The sequence below is a fragment of the Salvelinus fontinalis genome, chromosome 33 (genome assembly GCF_029448725.1).
Source record: "Salvelinus fontinalis isolate EN_2023a chromosome 33, ASM2944872v1, whole genome shotgun sequence".
Taxonomy (NCBI): Eukaryota; Metazoa; Chordata; class Actinopteri; order Salmoniformes; family Salmonidae; genus Salvelinus; species Salvelinus fontinalis.
In genome coordinates this window covers 29,040,875-29,057,225 of record NC_074697.1, presented here as the reverse complement: position 1 = coordinate 29,057,225, position 16,351 = coordinate 29,040,875, and the positions used below count along the sequence as shown (strand labels likewise).

The window sequence follows — 16,351 nt, the reverse complement described above, 5'->3', positions numbered from 1 at the left end:
ACAGGGTAGCAAGCAACAAAAGGACCTCTGTTTGCAGTACATCAATGTTAACCTCATATCCCATTGTGATCCATGCATTATTGAGAACCCATACATTATAACACTCTGTAGTTTTATCATAGTAATATTGAACTCTGAGCCTGGAGACAAACCATTGTAGCATTGAGTGCTTTTCCTATGGCTGTAACAGCAAAAGGTGATGACACTACACACTTAAGAGAGACAGAGATACAGTAGAGTAAAGATCAAAACCCTCTGTATTTACAGTAGAGATGTGTACAGTAGCAGAGCACATCAATAATGGTAGAAGAAGCTGTATGGGTGGAGCCATCAAGAGCTTTTCACACAATGGCTGAGTGAGGTGGCTGAAATCAGTTACAGCAGGCTATTTAGGTCTCAGCCTGTTAAACGCTACTAGTGTATAGTAGTGGTTCCTATGGACAGGATAACATGCCTAGCTTGCACGTTTACACACAGTCTGCTGTGTGGTTCACTTTTTTGTGTGAAATTCAGTGTTGAATTGTTCAGTATTGAATTATTTGTGTACTTTCCCAACAGCAACATACTGTCTGATGTACAGTTTATACATCTACTGTATACATATTATAGGGAAGGCATTCTAGACCCCAAGTTGATCCATGAAATGAATGTACAGTACCTCAAATCATTGAGGTGCTTCTATTCCGTAGAATGAACTAGCTACCTAGTCAGTGGAGTGCCAACTGGGAATTGTCTCTGTAATTCTAAACTAAAGCAACACCATGCTGACTAAATTAAATGGTGGTTAAGACTCCAGCTTCAGAAGTAGAACCAAAGCATGTGACATAGGGAAGAGGACAAGAACACAGTGTGCCTATACATTCAAGACCTTGCCAATTAAAACTATAGCAGAAACCCTGCTAATAGCTAACAGGATTGACGTTTGTCTCAAGATACACTACCTGACTTCATTAACACCAGATTCACAAGGTCTAAATAAACAGCCACGTACGTAACCTTTAGCGTCGGGGTCGGCTACTCTTGTTGTTGACACTGAACAGTTTGGGTCTGGAACTCTCACGCCAGTCCAAACCACTGTTAACTCATGTCAGGTGTCGTAGAAGAGCTGAACTCCTGGCGACCTCTGCATTTTATTTTGCATGACTTTGAAGTTCAACACCCACACATTGTATGTGAACCATCTCATGAATGCCTCTGTGTTGTTCAATTAGCTACAGTAGGGACCAGTCTGGGGGACAAACTAAGGCAGTGGCTCAAATGGCACCCTATTCCTTACATAGTGAACTACTTCTGACCAGAGCCTTATAGGCACTAGTCAAAAATAGTCTACTATGTGATTTGGGAAACTAACTAAGAGAAGAATAGTGCTCATTAGTTCTGTATTCAAACTCAACAGAAGCAGCATGTCTGGGGCATTAAGTGTGCCTGAGGAAATGCTTACATAACACGGGCAAGGCAGTCAGTCCCCTTTTCATTCCAACCCCATCTGCCTCCTCCACCTCCTCTCTCCATCCCCCCACCTTCTCCAAACACTGACAAGGATAATTACATCAGAGCTGAAAGGGTGGCCAGAGAGTGTGAGTGTCCCGCCAGCCTTGTGCTGCACTCACATATGCCACCCCTTATGTACAGGCAGGTCCTATTGTGGTTCTTGATGAAGCGATGTAGTCCAAGTGCCAGGTACATTAATAAGATCTTGGTGTAGTGTAGATAGAACATTCAATTTGTTGGTTGTATTGTGAGGTCAAAGAGGGTCAACAACAACTCATCATCATGGCCAAAGACTGGACAACCACATGGCAGACCAGACCATGATACACAATCTCAATCTGTGTCCAAAGGGAGGGCATCAATTTCTGTTCATTTGCAACACGAGAACATAGATTCATTAAAGTTTCATAACTATGGTTTTCAACAACAGAGAGTTTATTAATAATGCAGGGTGGTGGTGCCTATTGGAAACATCAAGCAATTTTAGCTCAGCTCGATCATTGGTGTACCCTAGATCTTATTCCCTGGAAAGAATGGGAACAAACATCCTTCACCAGTTGTCTGATACCTGGCTACAGGTTTGAAGGAGAATTTTTCAGGCTGAGCGAAGCCATACTAATAAACCAAAGAGGACTGATAAGAGTTTCTCCACCAGTTTCCATGACTACAGCAACAATAGAAAACAGTGTTGAAGAGAACTGTAAAGCAGAAAATCAATATGGTGAAAGAGGATGCATGGGCATAGTATTTGGTAGATTGTGATGGGTATTGGGTATAGTATAGAAGCTATACCTTGTGTTGCTCGGGCCGAGTCCAAGAGGCCTGTAGAGGACACAGACAGAATAAAACAACAACAAAAAGCAAAGCAATCCTTAGACAGGAATCCTTATCCAGTACCTCACAGCTAGGACAAACAACACTGCACGAGCATGCAACTGCCCCACTCATATACCGAACGTTTACCTGCTGTAGTCCAGGGAAATGGGCTAACGCTAAAACTTTAAAACAATTAGACTCATCAACCTTTACACTCCTCAGTTGTATAAAACTACACAGCATCAAACTAGAAAAAGCCTAACCAGCGGTCTAAAATGGTTGTAATGACATCACTTCAACCAGTTCAGCCTGCTGGGTACATGTTCATGTGTAAATAATAGACACTACATTGGAGCTAGCATGGAGGGATGCTGAAAGAAAAGAAAATCATACAAACATTTCTCCATATATCATCTTCAAAATCGAATTATTAAGAATTGTTTTCATGATTATCAATCATGATGAATCCACATTTAATATGAAGTTATATAATCAACACAAAATTTAACACACAATTCAGCATGACAAAACATAATCAAACGTGATTAAAAAGAGTATTGTCTACCTCTGAAATACATTTACTTATAGAGGATTTATTTTCTCTGAATTCTGCCATTCAGGTATTGTAATAAAACATGCTTTATGGGTTTCCTAATGTTAAGGAGAAACAAGAAGCATGAAGGAGAGATGATTGATAATGGACGACGGCGTAGTGATGAATGGAAAGGAATATGGAAGCCAGACGACAAGCAAAATGGTAAACAGCTTTCCATCAGACGTAGAAAACAACCAAGTGTCCCATCTGCTGAAACGTACTGCAGGCAAAAAGGCCCAGAACTCAATTCATTATTAATACAGTCAATCTTAACATTCCTTCCAGACCATCCTCTCTCGTTTAGAGCTGGACGCCTTCCAATCACTCACAGATGAGTGAATAATGAGTGAATTCATCTGGCTTCTATTCTGGCATCTATCTATAATACGGGCTAGCCTATACCACTGTAGACTGCCTGTCATAGAGAAACACAACACACACATCAAGAGACTAGTTAACACTGGGAAAGTTTTACTCACACTGCAGGGCAGAACCACACACATGAATAAACCAGACAACAATACAGTATGTCAAGTTAAAGATACTGAGTGAAGACTCATCCTAAGTAGGGAGGGTCCAGATGAACATCTTTGCATGTACTGTATATTGAGCCATGGTACGTAGCTAATGTAGATAGTGAGTGTGGTGGTAATATGATATCACTATTCTTTACGGTCCATTGGGGTGTGGCGAGACAGGAGAGACACACACAGCAAGACAGGCCCATTTAACACCTACGTCAGAAAAGCAGTTTGGCGCCAGACCCCACAGCGCAGAAGAGGAGCTGCCGCTCAATTAGCTCCGTAATACCGGTGCTGCTGCTCATTATTACAGGACGCATAACTAACAGCACCCCTGGTCGTGGCTGGTCTGACACAGAATTGTGAGGTATGGAATTGAGTTGACACATCACTGTCAGACCCATGTTTTATGTTTGTTTAAACAATGGGACATGGACCAAAAGCAAATTACTAGCTGATGGTGAGAGCTGTAAACACCATGGCATCTAATCAGTTTAGTGCAAACCAGCACTAAATAACATCCCCACCAGACAAATCTAATTTCCAAGCAGCGCTCCTCATCCCCTTGGTAAGCAGTGAGCAGCGAGCGTCTCTCTCTCAGCTGTGATGTATGATCACATCACTGAAGGTGGGAGAGGGGGGAAGAAGAGAGGCACTGTTGTAGAGGAGATTCTATAGAAGAAACACTCACATAACTATCTCACCCAGCACCACACAAAAGGCATCCTCTCTATAGTCATAAACAGCCCAACAGTAGGGTATGGTTACAGGACTGGGCTGGCCTGGGGAAGTGTTTTTTTATTCATCCTGACTGGCATCAGTTAGGAAGCTCTCCATCATTTATCCTGGATAGCAGCATTCCAACTGTCATACCATAAGAACAAACTGCCAATCAATGTCCAGAGAACCACATTGTACCACCACTGACCAGACAGGCACATAAATGAGCATTGTGTTAGAACTGTAGCTAGAGAACAACAGCCTCTCTACAGTCTCACCCTACTGTACCAGTGCTTAGTAAAGCAAGCCCTTGGATTGAAAGCATTCTTCTTTTTCAACACCGCTCCCTGAACCAATCATGTTATAGTGCAGCAGTCAACAGCAGCCAGCAGCACCACATGATTGAGCTCTCTGATCATTCAGAACACTTCACCTTCAAATGGCTATCCCAAGAGTTAATAGCTACTTTCCTACTCTCTTTCCTACGCTCAACTATCTGAATACTAGGCCGATCTCATTGTGTTTCCATGAGGCGCATTATCATAAATTAGGCAGCTCCAGTAAGATTTAATACACAGTAATCTGAAATATTCAATATCTGGTCATCTGTACCAAGTTTGAGCTCTAATGAGCATTGAAGAAACACATTTTCAAGCGAGTTTTCTCCTCCTTTCCAGAGCCCGAATGTTCTCAGATAATTGCAGCTTGCAAACTTTGTAAATCAAGTATAATGTTTCATATATATTCAAATAACCCAGCCTTTCAGTTTGAGAGATAATATCCAAAGCATGCATAAACATTTCAATTACATTTGAGCTATTAACAATTGCTACAACAAGTGCCTTCAAATAAGGGGCGTTGAAACAATGACGTAATTACAAAACAAATATGAGTATGAGAGCACTAGAATAGAACAGTAAACGGGGTTAAACTTGTTTATGTAATAGCTAAAACATACAGTATCTTCTTGGAAGACAACGTTACCATGGCATGTGTGACCCACATTTAGGCTATTCTATGGGTTCAACCCTTTTCCCAATCTGATCATCTCAACTGCCATCTCAATGTCTATGTAGTAGACGTCGACCGATTATGATTTTTCAACGCCGATACCGATTATTGGAGGACCAAAAAAAGCCGATACCGATTAATCGGCCAATTTTGTATTTTTTTTTTTGTAATAATGACAATTACAACAATACTGAATGAACACTTATTTTAACTTAATATAACACATCAATAAAATCAATTTAGCCTCAAATAAATAATGAAACATGTTCAATTTGGTTTAAATAATGCAAAAACAAAGTGTTGGAGAAGAAAGTAAAAGTGCAATATGTGACATGTAAGAAAGCTAACGTTTAAGTCCCTTGCTCAGAACATGAGAACATATGAAAGCTGGTGGTTCCTTTTAACACGAGTCTTCAATATTCCTAGGTAAGAAGTTTTAGGTTGTAGTTATTATAGGAATTATAGGACTATTTCTCTCTATACATTTTGTATTTCATATACCTTTGACTATGCTTGAAGCATTGCGAAGAGCTGCTGGCAAAACACACGAAAGTGCTGTTTGAATGAATGCTTACGAGCCTGCTGGTGCCTACCATCGCTCAGTCAGACTGCTCTATCAAATCACAGACTTAATTATAACATAATAACACACAGAAATACGAGCCTTAGGTTATTAATATGTTCGAATCCGGAAACTATCATCTCGAAAACAAAACGTTTATTCTTTCAGTGAAATACGGAACCGTTCCGTATTTTATCTAACGGGTGGCATCCATAAGTCTAAATATTCCTGTTACATTGCACAACCTTCAATGTTATGTCATAATTACGTAAAATTCTGGCAAATTAGTTCGCAACGAGCCAGGCGGCCCAAACTGTTGCATATACCCTGACTCTGCGTGCAATGAACGCAAGAAAAGTGACACAATTTCACCTGGTTAATATTGCCTGCTAACCTGGATTTTTTTTAGCTAAATATGCAGGTTTAAAAATATATACTTCTGTGTATTGATTTTAAGAAAGGCATTGATGTTTATGGTTAGGTACAGTCGTGCAACGATTGTGCTTTTTTTCCGCAAATGCGCTTTTGTTAAATCATCCCCTGTTTGGCGAAGTTGGCTGTCTTTGTTAGGAAGAAATCGTCTTCACACAGTTCGCAACGAGCCAGGCGGCCCAAACTGCTGCATATACCCTGACTCTGTTGCAAGAGAAGTGACACAGTTTTCCTAGTTAAAAGAAATTCATGTTAGCAATATTAACTAAATATGCAGGTTTAAAAATATATACTTGTGTATTGATTTTAAGAAAGGCATTGATGTTTATAGTTAGGTACACGTTGGAGCAACAACAGTCCTTTTTCGTGAATGCGCACAGCATCGATTATATGCAACGCAGGTCACGCTAGATAAACTAGTAATATCATCAATCATGTGTAGTTAACTAGTGATTATGATTGATTGATTGTTTTTTATAAGATAAGTTTAATGTTGGCTAGCTTATTTCTGTATTCACGTAACAGGCAGGCTCCTCGTGGAGTGCAAAGTAACGCAGGTGGTTAGAGCGTTGGACTAGTTAAAAAGACCGATTTCCGATTGTTATGAAAACTTGAAATCGGCCATAATTAATCGGCCATTCCGATTAATCGGTCGACCTCTACTATGTAGATATACAAATGTGACAATGTTCATTTGTCTGCCATCACTATCGTAAATGTGTAAGGAGAGAATATGCTGTGTAGAATAAAAAAGAAAACATATCCTTTATAAAGTAAAGCCTCTTAGGCTATAGTTATTAGTCATTACATACATTACCTAAGATAACAGTCAGACTCGAGTGGACGTGTGGAAGCTACATGAGGGAATAATGAACTTTAACACCCTGTCAACAGGGATAATGGTAATCCAGCACCTCTTTACACCATGTCTATGAGTACAACAGTCAGCAGACTGCAATGTAAAGGAACGTTAAAGCACTGAGAGGTGGCAAAGATATATGTAGCATGACACACTAGTGAATAGCACACCACAGCATGCACATGCACACACACTAGTAACACAGACACGATTCTCACAAATATCCCTCAACACCAATTCCACATAAGAAAAACAAAAACACAATTGTCATGCTGATAGCCAATAAGCAAATACAACAACACTGATTAAAATAATAGGCCTATATGAACAATTCACCATAATAGCTGGATAGATAGATGACTGTGGCACATATTTCATGTGAGAGTTGTTCATTAGCTCACCCTTTCACCTGTCTCCCAACCCATTTGAACCACAGCCGCTATGATATGTGTTGCTAGCATGGCAGAGATGAGGGACAGCCAGGTTCAAAAACAATTAGCAGCCATTTTCCAAATCACACTATCCTGGCTTCTTGCTAGTAAAGAAGACATTCCCTCCGGATCATTGCCAACGAGACCCACAGTGCCAGGCCACAGCTGTGAAGGCCACACCTTCATGCTCCTGTTTTTAAATATGTTCCTAATGATAATTCAATGCAGGCTGCTAATCATTTCTTCACCCCCCACCATAGAGAGATGGCTATACCGGTACAACACAGGTGCAAACTCAGGCATTTTGCTTTTGGCTTCAACCTTGACAGAATGATTGATGACAGATATGCAATGAGACAGATCGTCTACATGAGAGTACAGAGAGGGACACAGACTGAGCAGCAGTATGGCACGGAGCTGCCCCTCTCTATAGAGACGGAGATGATCGGACCGGGAATGGCAACACAGAAATGAGGAGGTTCTCTTTTTAAGGTCATTACGGTAACCGTTTTCTCTTCTGACCTCAGTAGATAAGGCAGAGGAAACCCCCAAAGTTTAAACACCCAGAACCACTCTCTTATGTAAGGACCAGTGCAACTCAAAAGTCAGGCTATATTTGGAAAACATGCCATTTTTGAATCGATTTCATAAACCCTGATAAGATCATAGCTTGAGGATTTTCAAGGAATATTGACTGAAGAGCAGACAAGAAAATTCGATAAAAATACTTATTTGATCCTATCAGGGTTTTTGTCGAATCTCATACCCCATACGCAATTTGTTCTATCAATTGATTTTGTTCCATTTCTGTGCCACGCTGATTTCATACCTGATAGATCCTGTTTAGATGTGCCTGCAGGGGAGAGAATGTAGCGAAGTAAACGGACCTTTCCGTGGGCTCCGCCTATCCACACTCCTCCTATCCTGTACAGGTACCTACAGCGTGTCTCTGATTAAATGGCCCCACCCATTACCTGTCTATTGGACTAGATGAGATCATTGGTACTACAGGGAAGTAGCTACAGTGCCTTCGGAAAGTATTCAGACCCCTTGACTTTTTCCACATTTTGTTAAGTTACAGCCTTATCCTAAAAAAAATGTTTTTAAAGGATCCTCAGCAATCTACACACATAATGACAAAGCAAAAACAGTTTTTTAGATTTGTTTTAAATAGAAATAACTTATTTGCATAAGTATTCAGACCCTTTGCTATAAGAATCGAAATTAAGCTCAGGTGCATCCTGTTTTCATTGACCATCCTTGAGATGTTTCTACAACTTGATTGGAGTCCACCTGTGGTACATTCAATTGATTGGACATCATTTGTAAAGGCACACACCTGTCTATATAAGGTCCCACAATTGACAGTGCATGTCAAAGCAAAAACCAAACCATGAGGTCGAAGGAATTGTCCGCAGAGCGCAGAGACAGGATTGTGTCAATGCACAGATCTGGGAAAGGGTACCAAAACATTTCTGTAGCATTAAAGGTCCCCAAGAACACAGTGGCCTCCATCATTCTTAAAAGGAAGAAGTTTGGAACCACCAAGACTCTTCCTAGAGCTGGCTGCCCGGCCAAACTGAGCAATCTGGGAAGAAGGGCCTTGGTCAGGGAGGTGACCAAGAACCCAATGGTCACTCTGACAGAGCTCTAGAGTTCTTCTGTGGAGATGGGAGAACATTCCAGAAGGACAACCATCTCTGCAGCACTCCACCAATCAGACCTTTATGGTAGAGTGGCCAGATGGAAGCTACTTCTCAGTAAAAGGCACATGACAGCCCGCTTGGAGTTTGACAAAAGGCACCTAAAGCCTCGCAGACCATGAGAAACAAGATTCTCTGGTCTGATGAAACCAATATTGAACTTTTTGGCCTGAAAGCCAAGCGTCACTTCTGGAGGAAACCTGACTCCATTCCTATGGTGAAGCATGGTGGTGGCAGAATCATGCTGTGGGGATGTTTTTCAGCGGCAGGGACTCGGAGACTAGTCAGGATCGAGGCAAAGATGAACGGAGCAAAGTACAGAGAGATCCTTGATGAAAACCTGCTCCAGAGCTCTCAGGACCTCAGACTGGGGCGAAGGTTCACCTTCCAACAGGATAACGACCCTAAGCACACAGCCAAGACAACGCAGGAGTGGCTTGGGACAAGTCTCTGAATGTCCTTGAGTGGCCCAGCCAGAGCCCAGACTTAAACCTGATTGAACATCTCTGGAGAGACCTGAAAATAGCTGTGGAGAGACCTGAAAATAGCTGTGCAGCGACGCTCGCCATCCAAACTGACAGAGCTTGAGAGGATCTGCAAAGAATGGGAGAAACTCCCTAAATACAGGTGTGCCAAGCTTGTAGCGTCATACCCAAGAAGACTCGAGGCTGTAATCGCTGCCAAAGGTGCTTCAACAAAGTACTGAGTAAAAGATCTGAATACTTATGTAAAGGTAATATTTCCGTTTTTTTCTATAAATTAGCAAACATTTCTAAAAATATGTTTTTGCTTTGTTATTATGGGATATTTTGTGTAGATTGATGAGAGAAACATGTAATACATTTTAGAATAAGGCTGTAAATTAACAAAATGTGGGAAAAGTCAAAGGGTCTGAATACTTCCCGAAGGCACCGTATATGGACAATGTGGCATTGTATGAAAATATAAGATCCATAGATGACTGTATGTAGCAATCTGCAGGGGACTAACAGAGGCTGCTATAGGGACATAGGTCTAAACTGCTATAGGGACATAGGTCTAAACTGCTATAGGGACATAGGTCTAAACTGCTATAGGGACATAGTTCTAAGCTGCTACATGTATAGGGACATAGGTCTAAGCTGCTATAGGGACATAGGTCTAAGCTGCTACATGTATAGGGACATAGGTCTAAGCTGCTATAGGGACATAGTTCTAAGCTGCTACATGTATAGGGACATAGGTCTAAGCTGCTATAGGGACATAGGTCTAAGCTGCTATAGGGACATAGGTCTAAACTGCTATAGGGACATAGGTCTAAACTGCTATAGGGACATAGGTCTAAACTGCTATAGGGACATAGGTCTAAGCTGCTATAGGGACATAGTTCTAAGCTGCTACATGTATAGGGACATAGGTCTAAGCTGCTATAGGGACATAGGTCTAAGCTGCTATAGGGACATAGGTCTAAGCTGCTATAGGGAGTAGGGACATGGTCTAAGCTGCTATAGGGACATAGGTCTAAGGTTAGATGGTAACTAGGTAGCTACTAGGTAGTAAAATTAACTTCTATTAGCTAGCTGCTGCTCTGGCGCAATACTTAATTAGCAGAGATGAACCTGGCTAAGGGAGCCTTGCCATGTTTAAGTGAAACACATCCCCTGAGTGTCCCTTTGCAGTGGGGACACAGCCCCAGGCTCGCTTCTCTGTGTGGGCTGCCGCTACTGTACCTGCTCTCCCTCAGTGAAGGGGCGCAGGCCAAAGCTCCAGTTGATGGTGGGGGTGGGGTCCCCTGACGCCTCACAGGTCAGAGTCACCTGCTCCTCCATCTCAGACGTGCTCTGGTTCAGCAGGAAGGTGATCTTAGGTTTCACTGTAGCAAAGGCAGACACACACAAAGCCATTATAACCAACCTGCAGTGACACTCACCTGTATGACCCTACAGTATAGCTACATTCACAGTATGCAATCCCATAGTGACATCAATCACCTGCCAGATCTGATGATAGTACTTAATACCTAGAGTTATAATCACAACATAACCCCCAAAATAATCCAATGTTAAAATCCTCCCACTGTGAATAAATATAGACAAACCATGATTAACCATCACAAACCCGCCACATAGTCAATCATCTGTCAGCACCAAGTGAGAGGAGTCCCTCACCAAACACTCTAAGGCTGACTTCCTGTTCGCTCTCCCCAGCCTTGTTCTTAGCGATGCAGGTGTACTCTCCCTCATCCAGTTTGGCCACCTCCATGATGGTCATCTCTGAACCGTCCTCATTAAAGCTGTACTTGTCTCCTGACTCCAGAAGAACACTGGCCCTGGGGGAGAGAAAGGGAAACACACACACACACACTGATTATTCTGATTACAATCAGCTTTTGTGAAACGAAGAGAATCGGATTTGACGACACAACTAAAATAAGTCTGCTGCTAACTACGCTTGATGAGAATTTTTATCTAATAAATAAATAACTTCCAAACAAGTATGTTTCCCTCTGTGAAGTAGGTCAAACAGACTTAATTCAAATGATCTCAATTCATTGTTTATCAAAATAATGTGTCAGTGTGACATTGAATCGCTATTTCCGATTGAATGACATTGAATATTTTTAATCCAGTCTTCAATCATGATCTCTATAGTCTATACCAGAGAGCTATTTATTTATTGGCACTGACAATGACCCCTAGGCTCAAGGTTTGACCACAGATAATTACATTGTGGCCTCTTGGACCTTGAGCGGGAGAGAGAGATTTTGAGATTGAGGGCAAAGCTTTCACCTTGACTGCTGAGTTAAAATAGCTCTTCCCCCTTTACCTAAGACTCAACCCCAAAGACAAGTGTCACATGGAGTTCACACCAGTCCTTTCCCTCACCTAGCAACAAGGGGAACAGCTCTAACTCTTCTAAGAAGGTGAGAGCAACACACTACACTGCCAACAGAAAACCAAGGGCAGGGGACTCGCATCACTCGCATTGGTGTTGGTAGCCTATGAATTCCATGGTCAGATGGACATCTGCAAAACACTGGTTAGTGGTATATCAGTCTACCAGCCTTGAGTGTGTGCGTGTGCGCGTGAGAGAGAGTATGTGCTCCAGTCTTACCGTGCCCAGGTCACCATGGGCTCTGGGTATCCATCAGCTGCACAGGTCAACATGGCAGACTGGCCCACGCCTGCTGTGGCATTCACCTCCGACTGCCACACCCGGATGGTAGGGAGCACTGAGGGAGGGACATTAACACACCTGAGACCAAGTTATTACAGCTGAAATCCAGCCCACAGTCATCTGCTGTCTAGGATGTTGATAGATGACTTAACACCACAAAATGGTGTCAAAATCATGAATAAAGTGACAAGGGAATAGAGCGGGAAGAAGAAGTGGGCTGACCGTTGACGATGACCCTAATGATCTTGAGGTCAATCTCTCCCCGGGCCATGAGGCGGCCCTCACAGGTGTACGACCCCTCGTCTGTCTTCTTGATGCCTCGGATCTGCAGGTGGTTGTTGGGCAGGATCTTAAAGCGGACTGAGAGAAGGATTAAATCAGAATTCAATTGTAATGTATAAGTATTCTGAATGAGGGATAGAAAGGGCTTTCAGACGGAGACCCCTTAACACAAAATCTCACTTTCTATGTAAATTCTTTAATTAAAGTGTTTAAACAGTTTCATACCCACCAGTTATAATATTTGTCAAAGAATTGCTCAAATGGAACACTGTCTGACAGCTGGATAGGGACTTTTCTGACATGGTTGAGTAACAACGGGTGACAAGGCTGACAGTGAAAGAGGGGGGGGGGGGGGGAAAGGAAAGAGCAAAAATGTAGGAACCCTTTAGCATTACACAATTCTGATAACTTTACCGAAATTCAGGTTTTCCACAAAGCAGGAAATCCTGATTCCTTCAAATGGGATATCTGGAAAACATGGGCATTTGGGGAAAGTTACTAGAATTGTGCAACCCTACTCCAGGCTAAATGGCATCTATCTCACCATCCTTCTCCATCTGAATCTTAGCTCCTTTGTGTTTCCAGATGATGGTGGGGGGAGGGGAGCTGATGACGTCACAGATGATGTTGGCGTTGTCCCCTTCATTGAACTCTTGGGGGGAGGGGGCATTCTTGAAGATGATCCTTTCTACAAGACAAAATACAAGAATGTTAGTCAACCATTTAAAACCATGAAGAACATAATGCCTGTGTCTCAAATGGCACCCTATTCCCTACATGGTGTACTAGTTTTGACCAGGGCTCATAGGGTGCACCTCATAGAGAAGAGGGTGCTATTTGAGACGTAGCAATGGGTTCATTTAACTGTTTTCCCCTACACCTCAGCCTCTTAACTGCCTTTATTCTAAACACATTAGCATGTTGTGCCTACTGGGAAACCATAAAGGGTTTATATGATGGACTGCTGATGCTTGGCAGTGTTTAGCTATAGAAACCATTAGTCAGAAGACATGCACAACAGACATTAGGCCTTGTCTTAATGGGCTTTGGAGGGGTTTATTGAACTGATGAAAAATCCATCTCCAGCGGAAAAACAGAAAATAAAGATATTTTTCCCTCAAGCCCTCAATATAAAGTTAGAGCATTTCCTTCATAACTATACTGAAGGTTAAGAACATTTCAGCTTAGGGTTCTTAATATAACAATTTAACGCTCTGTGACCAGGACATCCCCCTGAGTTTTATACTATGTCATAATGCAAACACACACTGGTTTTGAAAAGGACATCGAGCCTGTGTACCAAATGGCACCCTATTCCCTAAATAGTACACTACTTTAGACCAGGGCCAATGGGACTCTGGTCAAAAGTAGTGCACTATATAGGGAATAGGCACTTGTCAAAAGTAGTGAACCTTATAGGGAGGGATTAGGTTGCCCTTTTGGACACTTCCCTAGAGAATAAAGAAGGAGAAGCAGCTTACGGTAGAACTTGACGTTGACGGTGGCTTCTGCTGACTGGTCTCCGTTGGTGGCCAGACACTTGTAGGTTCCAGCGCTGTCTACCCCGGCCTTGTAGAGTGTGAGGGTGGACGAGGACTCGTCGTTTCGGGTTACGGTGATCTCTGGTTTGTTGGGCTCTATCTTCTCCCCGCTCGGCGAATACCAGTCAATCTCCTTTGCTACCCCAACAACTGCACAGAGACAAGAGACGGTTACATGTGTTTGTTTTTGTATCTAACTAGAATCATTACGATTAAACATTTAGCTATCACAATGTTGAATCTCTAAACGAGACAAATAAAGAGCCAAAAAGAAGGCTATCAACCTAGGAAACAACCTATACACCTTATTAGGAAAGAGTACTCTCTTATCCTAGAGAAGGTTACAGCTACGTTGTTCCTGTCTAGTGGCCTGACAACTGTGGTCTACACACAGCATATCAGGACAGGACACAAAAGGTCACAGTGTATAATCAGTACTGCACAATGGGATCCAAACAATTCCAAAGAGACAGTAGTCTACTACAGAATAATGATAGAGGGGCAAGCTTACTTTCACACAGAAAGAACTTGGACTCTCCGACACTGATCTCTCCCTGGGTGGGTGTGATCTCCACTTCCAGACAAACTGAGAAGAGAACAAGAGAACAAACTGAGAAGAGGCTTTATTACTGCAATCACATGAACATAGGCTACTTCTCTGGTTCACCTGGGGTAAGTTCCAAATGGCACCCTATTCCCTATATAGAGCACTAGATTCTTAGAAAAAGGGTTCCAAAAGGGTTCTTCGGTTGTGACACGCCCTGACCGTAGAGATCTTTTTATTCTCTATGTTTGGTTGGTCAGGGTGTGACTCGGGTGGGAAACTCTATGTTCTTTGTTTCTATGTTTTGGCCGGGTATGGTTCTCAATCAGGGACAGCTGTCTATCGTTGTCTCTGATTGAGAATCATACTTAGGCAGCCTTTTTTCCTTTTGGTATTTGTGGGTAGTTGTCTTTGTTAGCGGCATTATTGCCTAAGTAAGCTTCACGGCCGTTTCCTTGTTCTTTGTTTTGTTGGCGACATTTATCAATAAAAGAAATGTACGCTCACCATGCTGCACCTTGGTCCGGTCATTTCCACGACGACAGCGATCGTGACAGGTTGTCCTCATAGAATAACCATTTTTGGTTCCAGATTCAACCCTTTTAGGTTCCATTTAGAACACTCTGCGGAAAGGGTTCTCTAAATGGAAACGAAAAGGGTTCTACCTGTAACCAAAAAGGGTTCTCCTATGGGAACACCCGAAGAACCCTTTTAGGTTCTAGATAGCACCTTTTGACCAGGGCTCGTAGCTCTGGTCAAAAGTAGTGCACTATATAGGGAATAGGGTGGCATTTGGGACGCTGGCCTGGACGCCTCTACAGCAGCAACATCCTACTGTACACCATGCTCGGATGAACCAGTAGAAAACATATGAAATGGTAAACAAAACACAGCAAAGAGAGAACTGGCTGCAGAGAGAAAGTACTTTGTCCATGCCTGAGGTGATACAGTAGCCTACATCTCAGCATGCAGGTAGGTAGGTCAGGTTCTACTGCTCTTATTGACAGTGGAGCAGCCAAGGCGGAGAAAAAAAATCAATCGTTTCAATCACAACACAGAAATCTATTCCAAGCCATGGCTCAGGCCTCAGAGAAGCACCTCTGGCAGATCGATTGAGACTTTATTTTATTGAATGGTAAGACCACAGTAAGACTATGCACTTGGCTGACACCTGCAGAGTAAAGGCTTGTTCACACAGGTAGTTTGAAGTGACTCAAATCCCTTTTCTTTGCATATCCTATTAGAATCTCATATTTTTCCTGCAGTCTAAACAGGCAAAAAGCACATGGAATCAGATGTTTCAAACCACATTTCAAACCACCTTCCTAGGTTTGAAATCAGATATAAATCAGATTCCTGGCCATGTGACCTGTGTCTGAACGGTCATATCTGATTTATCTGCCCTTAAGTGATATCTAGACTGTTATTTGGTATATCTTGTTGCTTTGAAACTACACTGTTGACAGTTTGACAAGAACATGTGGTAGCTAACTAGCTTGTTAATTGTTTACAAACAATGAGGGAATGTGCTAGCAGGCTAAACAGCTACCTAGTTAGCTAGTTGACTGCTGTGGCTAGCCAAAACCGACTCGTTTTGAAAGTTGGATCATCTTATCGTTTGAGGCTTTAAAAATGTTCTTACACTACGATTTTGAACATTCAAAGCAACAGGGAGACTTCCATGGCA

The 16,351-nt window shown here is 42.3% G+C and overlaps 1 protein-coding gene across 8 annotated transcripts in view; it reads right to left on the bottom strand.

Annotated features, from left to right (window-relative positions):
- Window positions 1-16,351, bottom strand: part of LOC129831957 (neural cell adhesion molecule 1-like) — a 100,330-nt gene that overhangs the window by 18,404 nt on the left and 65,575 nt on the right. For 3 of the 8 annotated variants that reach the window (XM_055895619.1, XM_055895622.1, XM_055895623.1), the window contains exons 2-10: window positions 14,632-14,706; window positions 14,061-14,270; window positions 13,124-13,267; window positions 12,520-12,657; window positions 12,235-12,352; window positions 11,289-11,449; window positions 10,851-10,993; window positions 8,268-8,291; window positions 2,284-2,313 (exon numbers count right to left, since the gene is read on the bottom strand). In XM_055895619.1, coding sequence (XP_055751594.1) covers window positions 2,284-2,313; window positions 8,268-8,291; window positions 10,851-10,993; window positions 11,289-11,449; window positions 12,235-12,352; window positions 12,520-12,657; window positions 13,124-13,267; window positions 14,061-14,270; window positions 14,632-14,706 — 1,043 coding nt within the window. The remainder of the gene's footprint in view (window positions 1-2,283; window positions 2,314-8,267; window positions 8,292-10,850; window positions 10,994-11,288; window positions 11,450-12,234; window positions 12,353-12,519; window positions 12,658-13,123; window positions 13,268-14,060; window positions 14,271-14,631; window positions 14,707-16,351) is intronic. The other 5 variants (XM_055895621.1, XM_055895624.1, XM_055895627.1 and 2 more) reach the window with 2 other exon arrangements.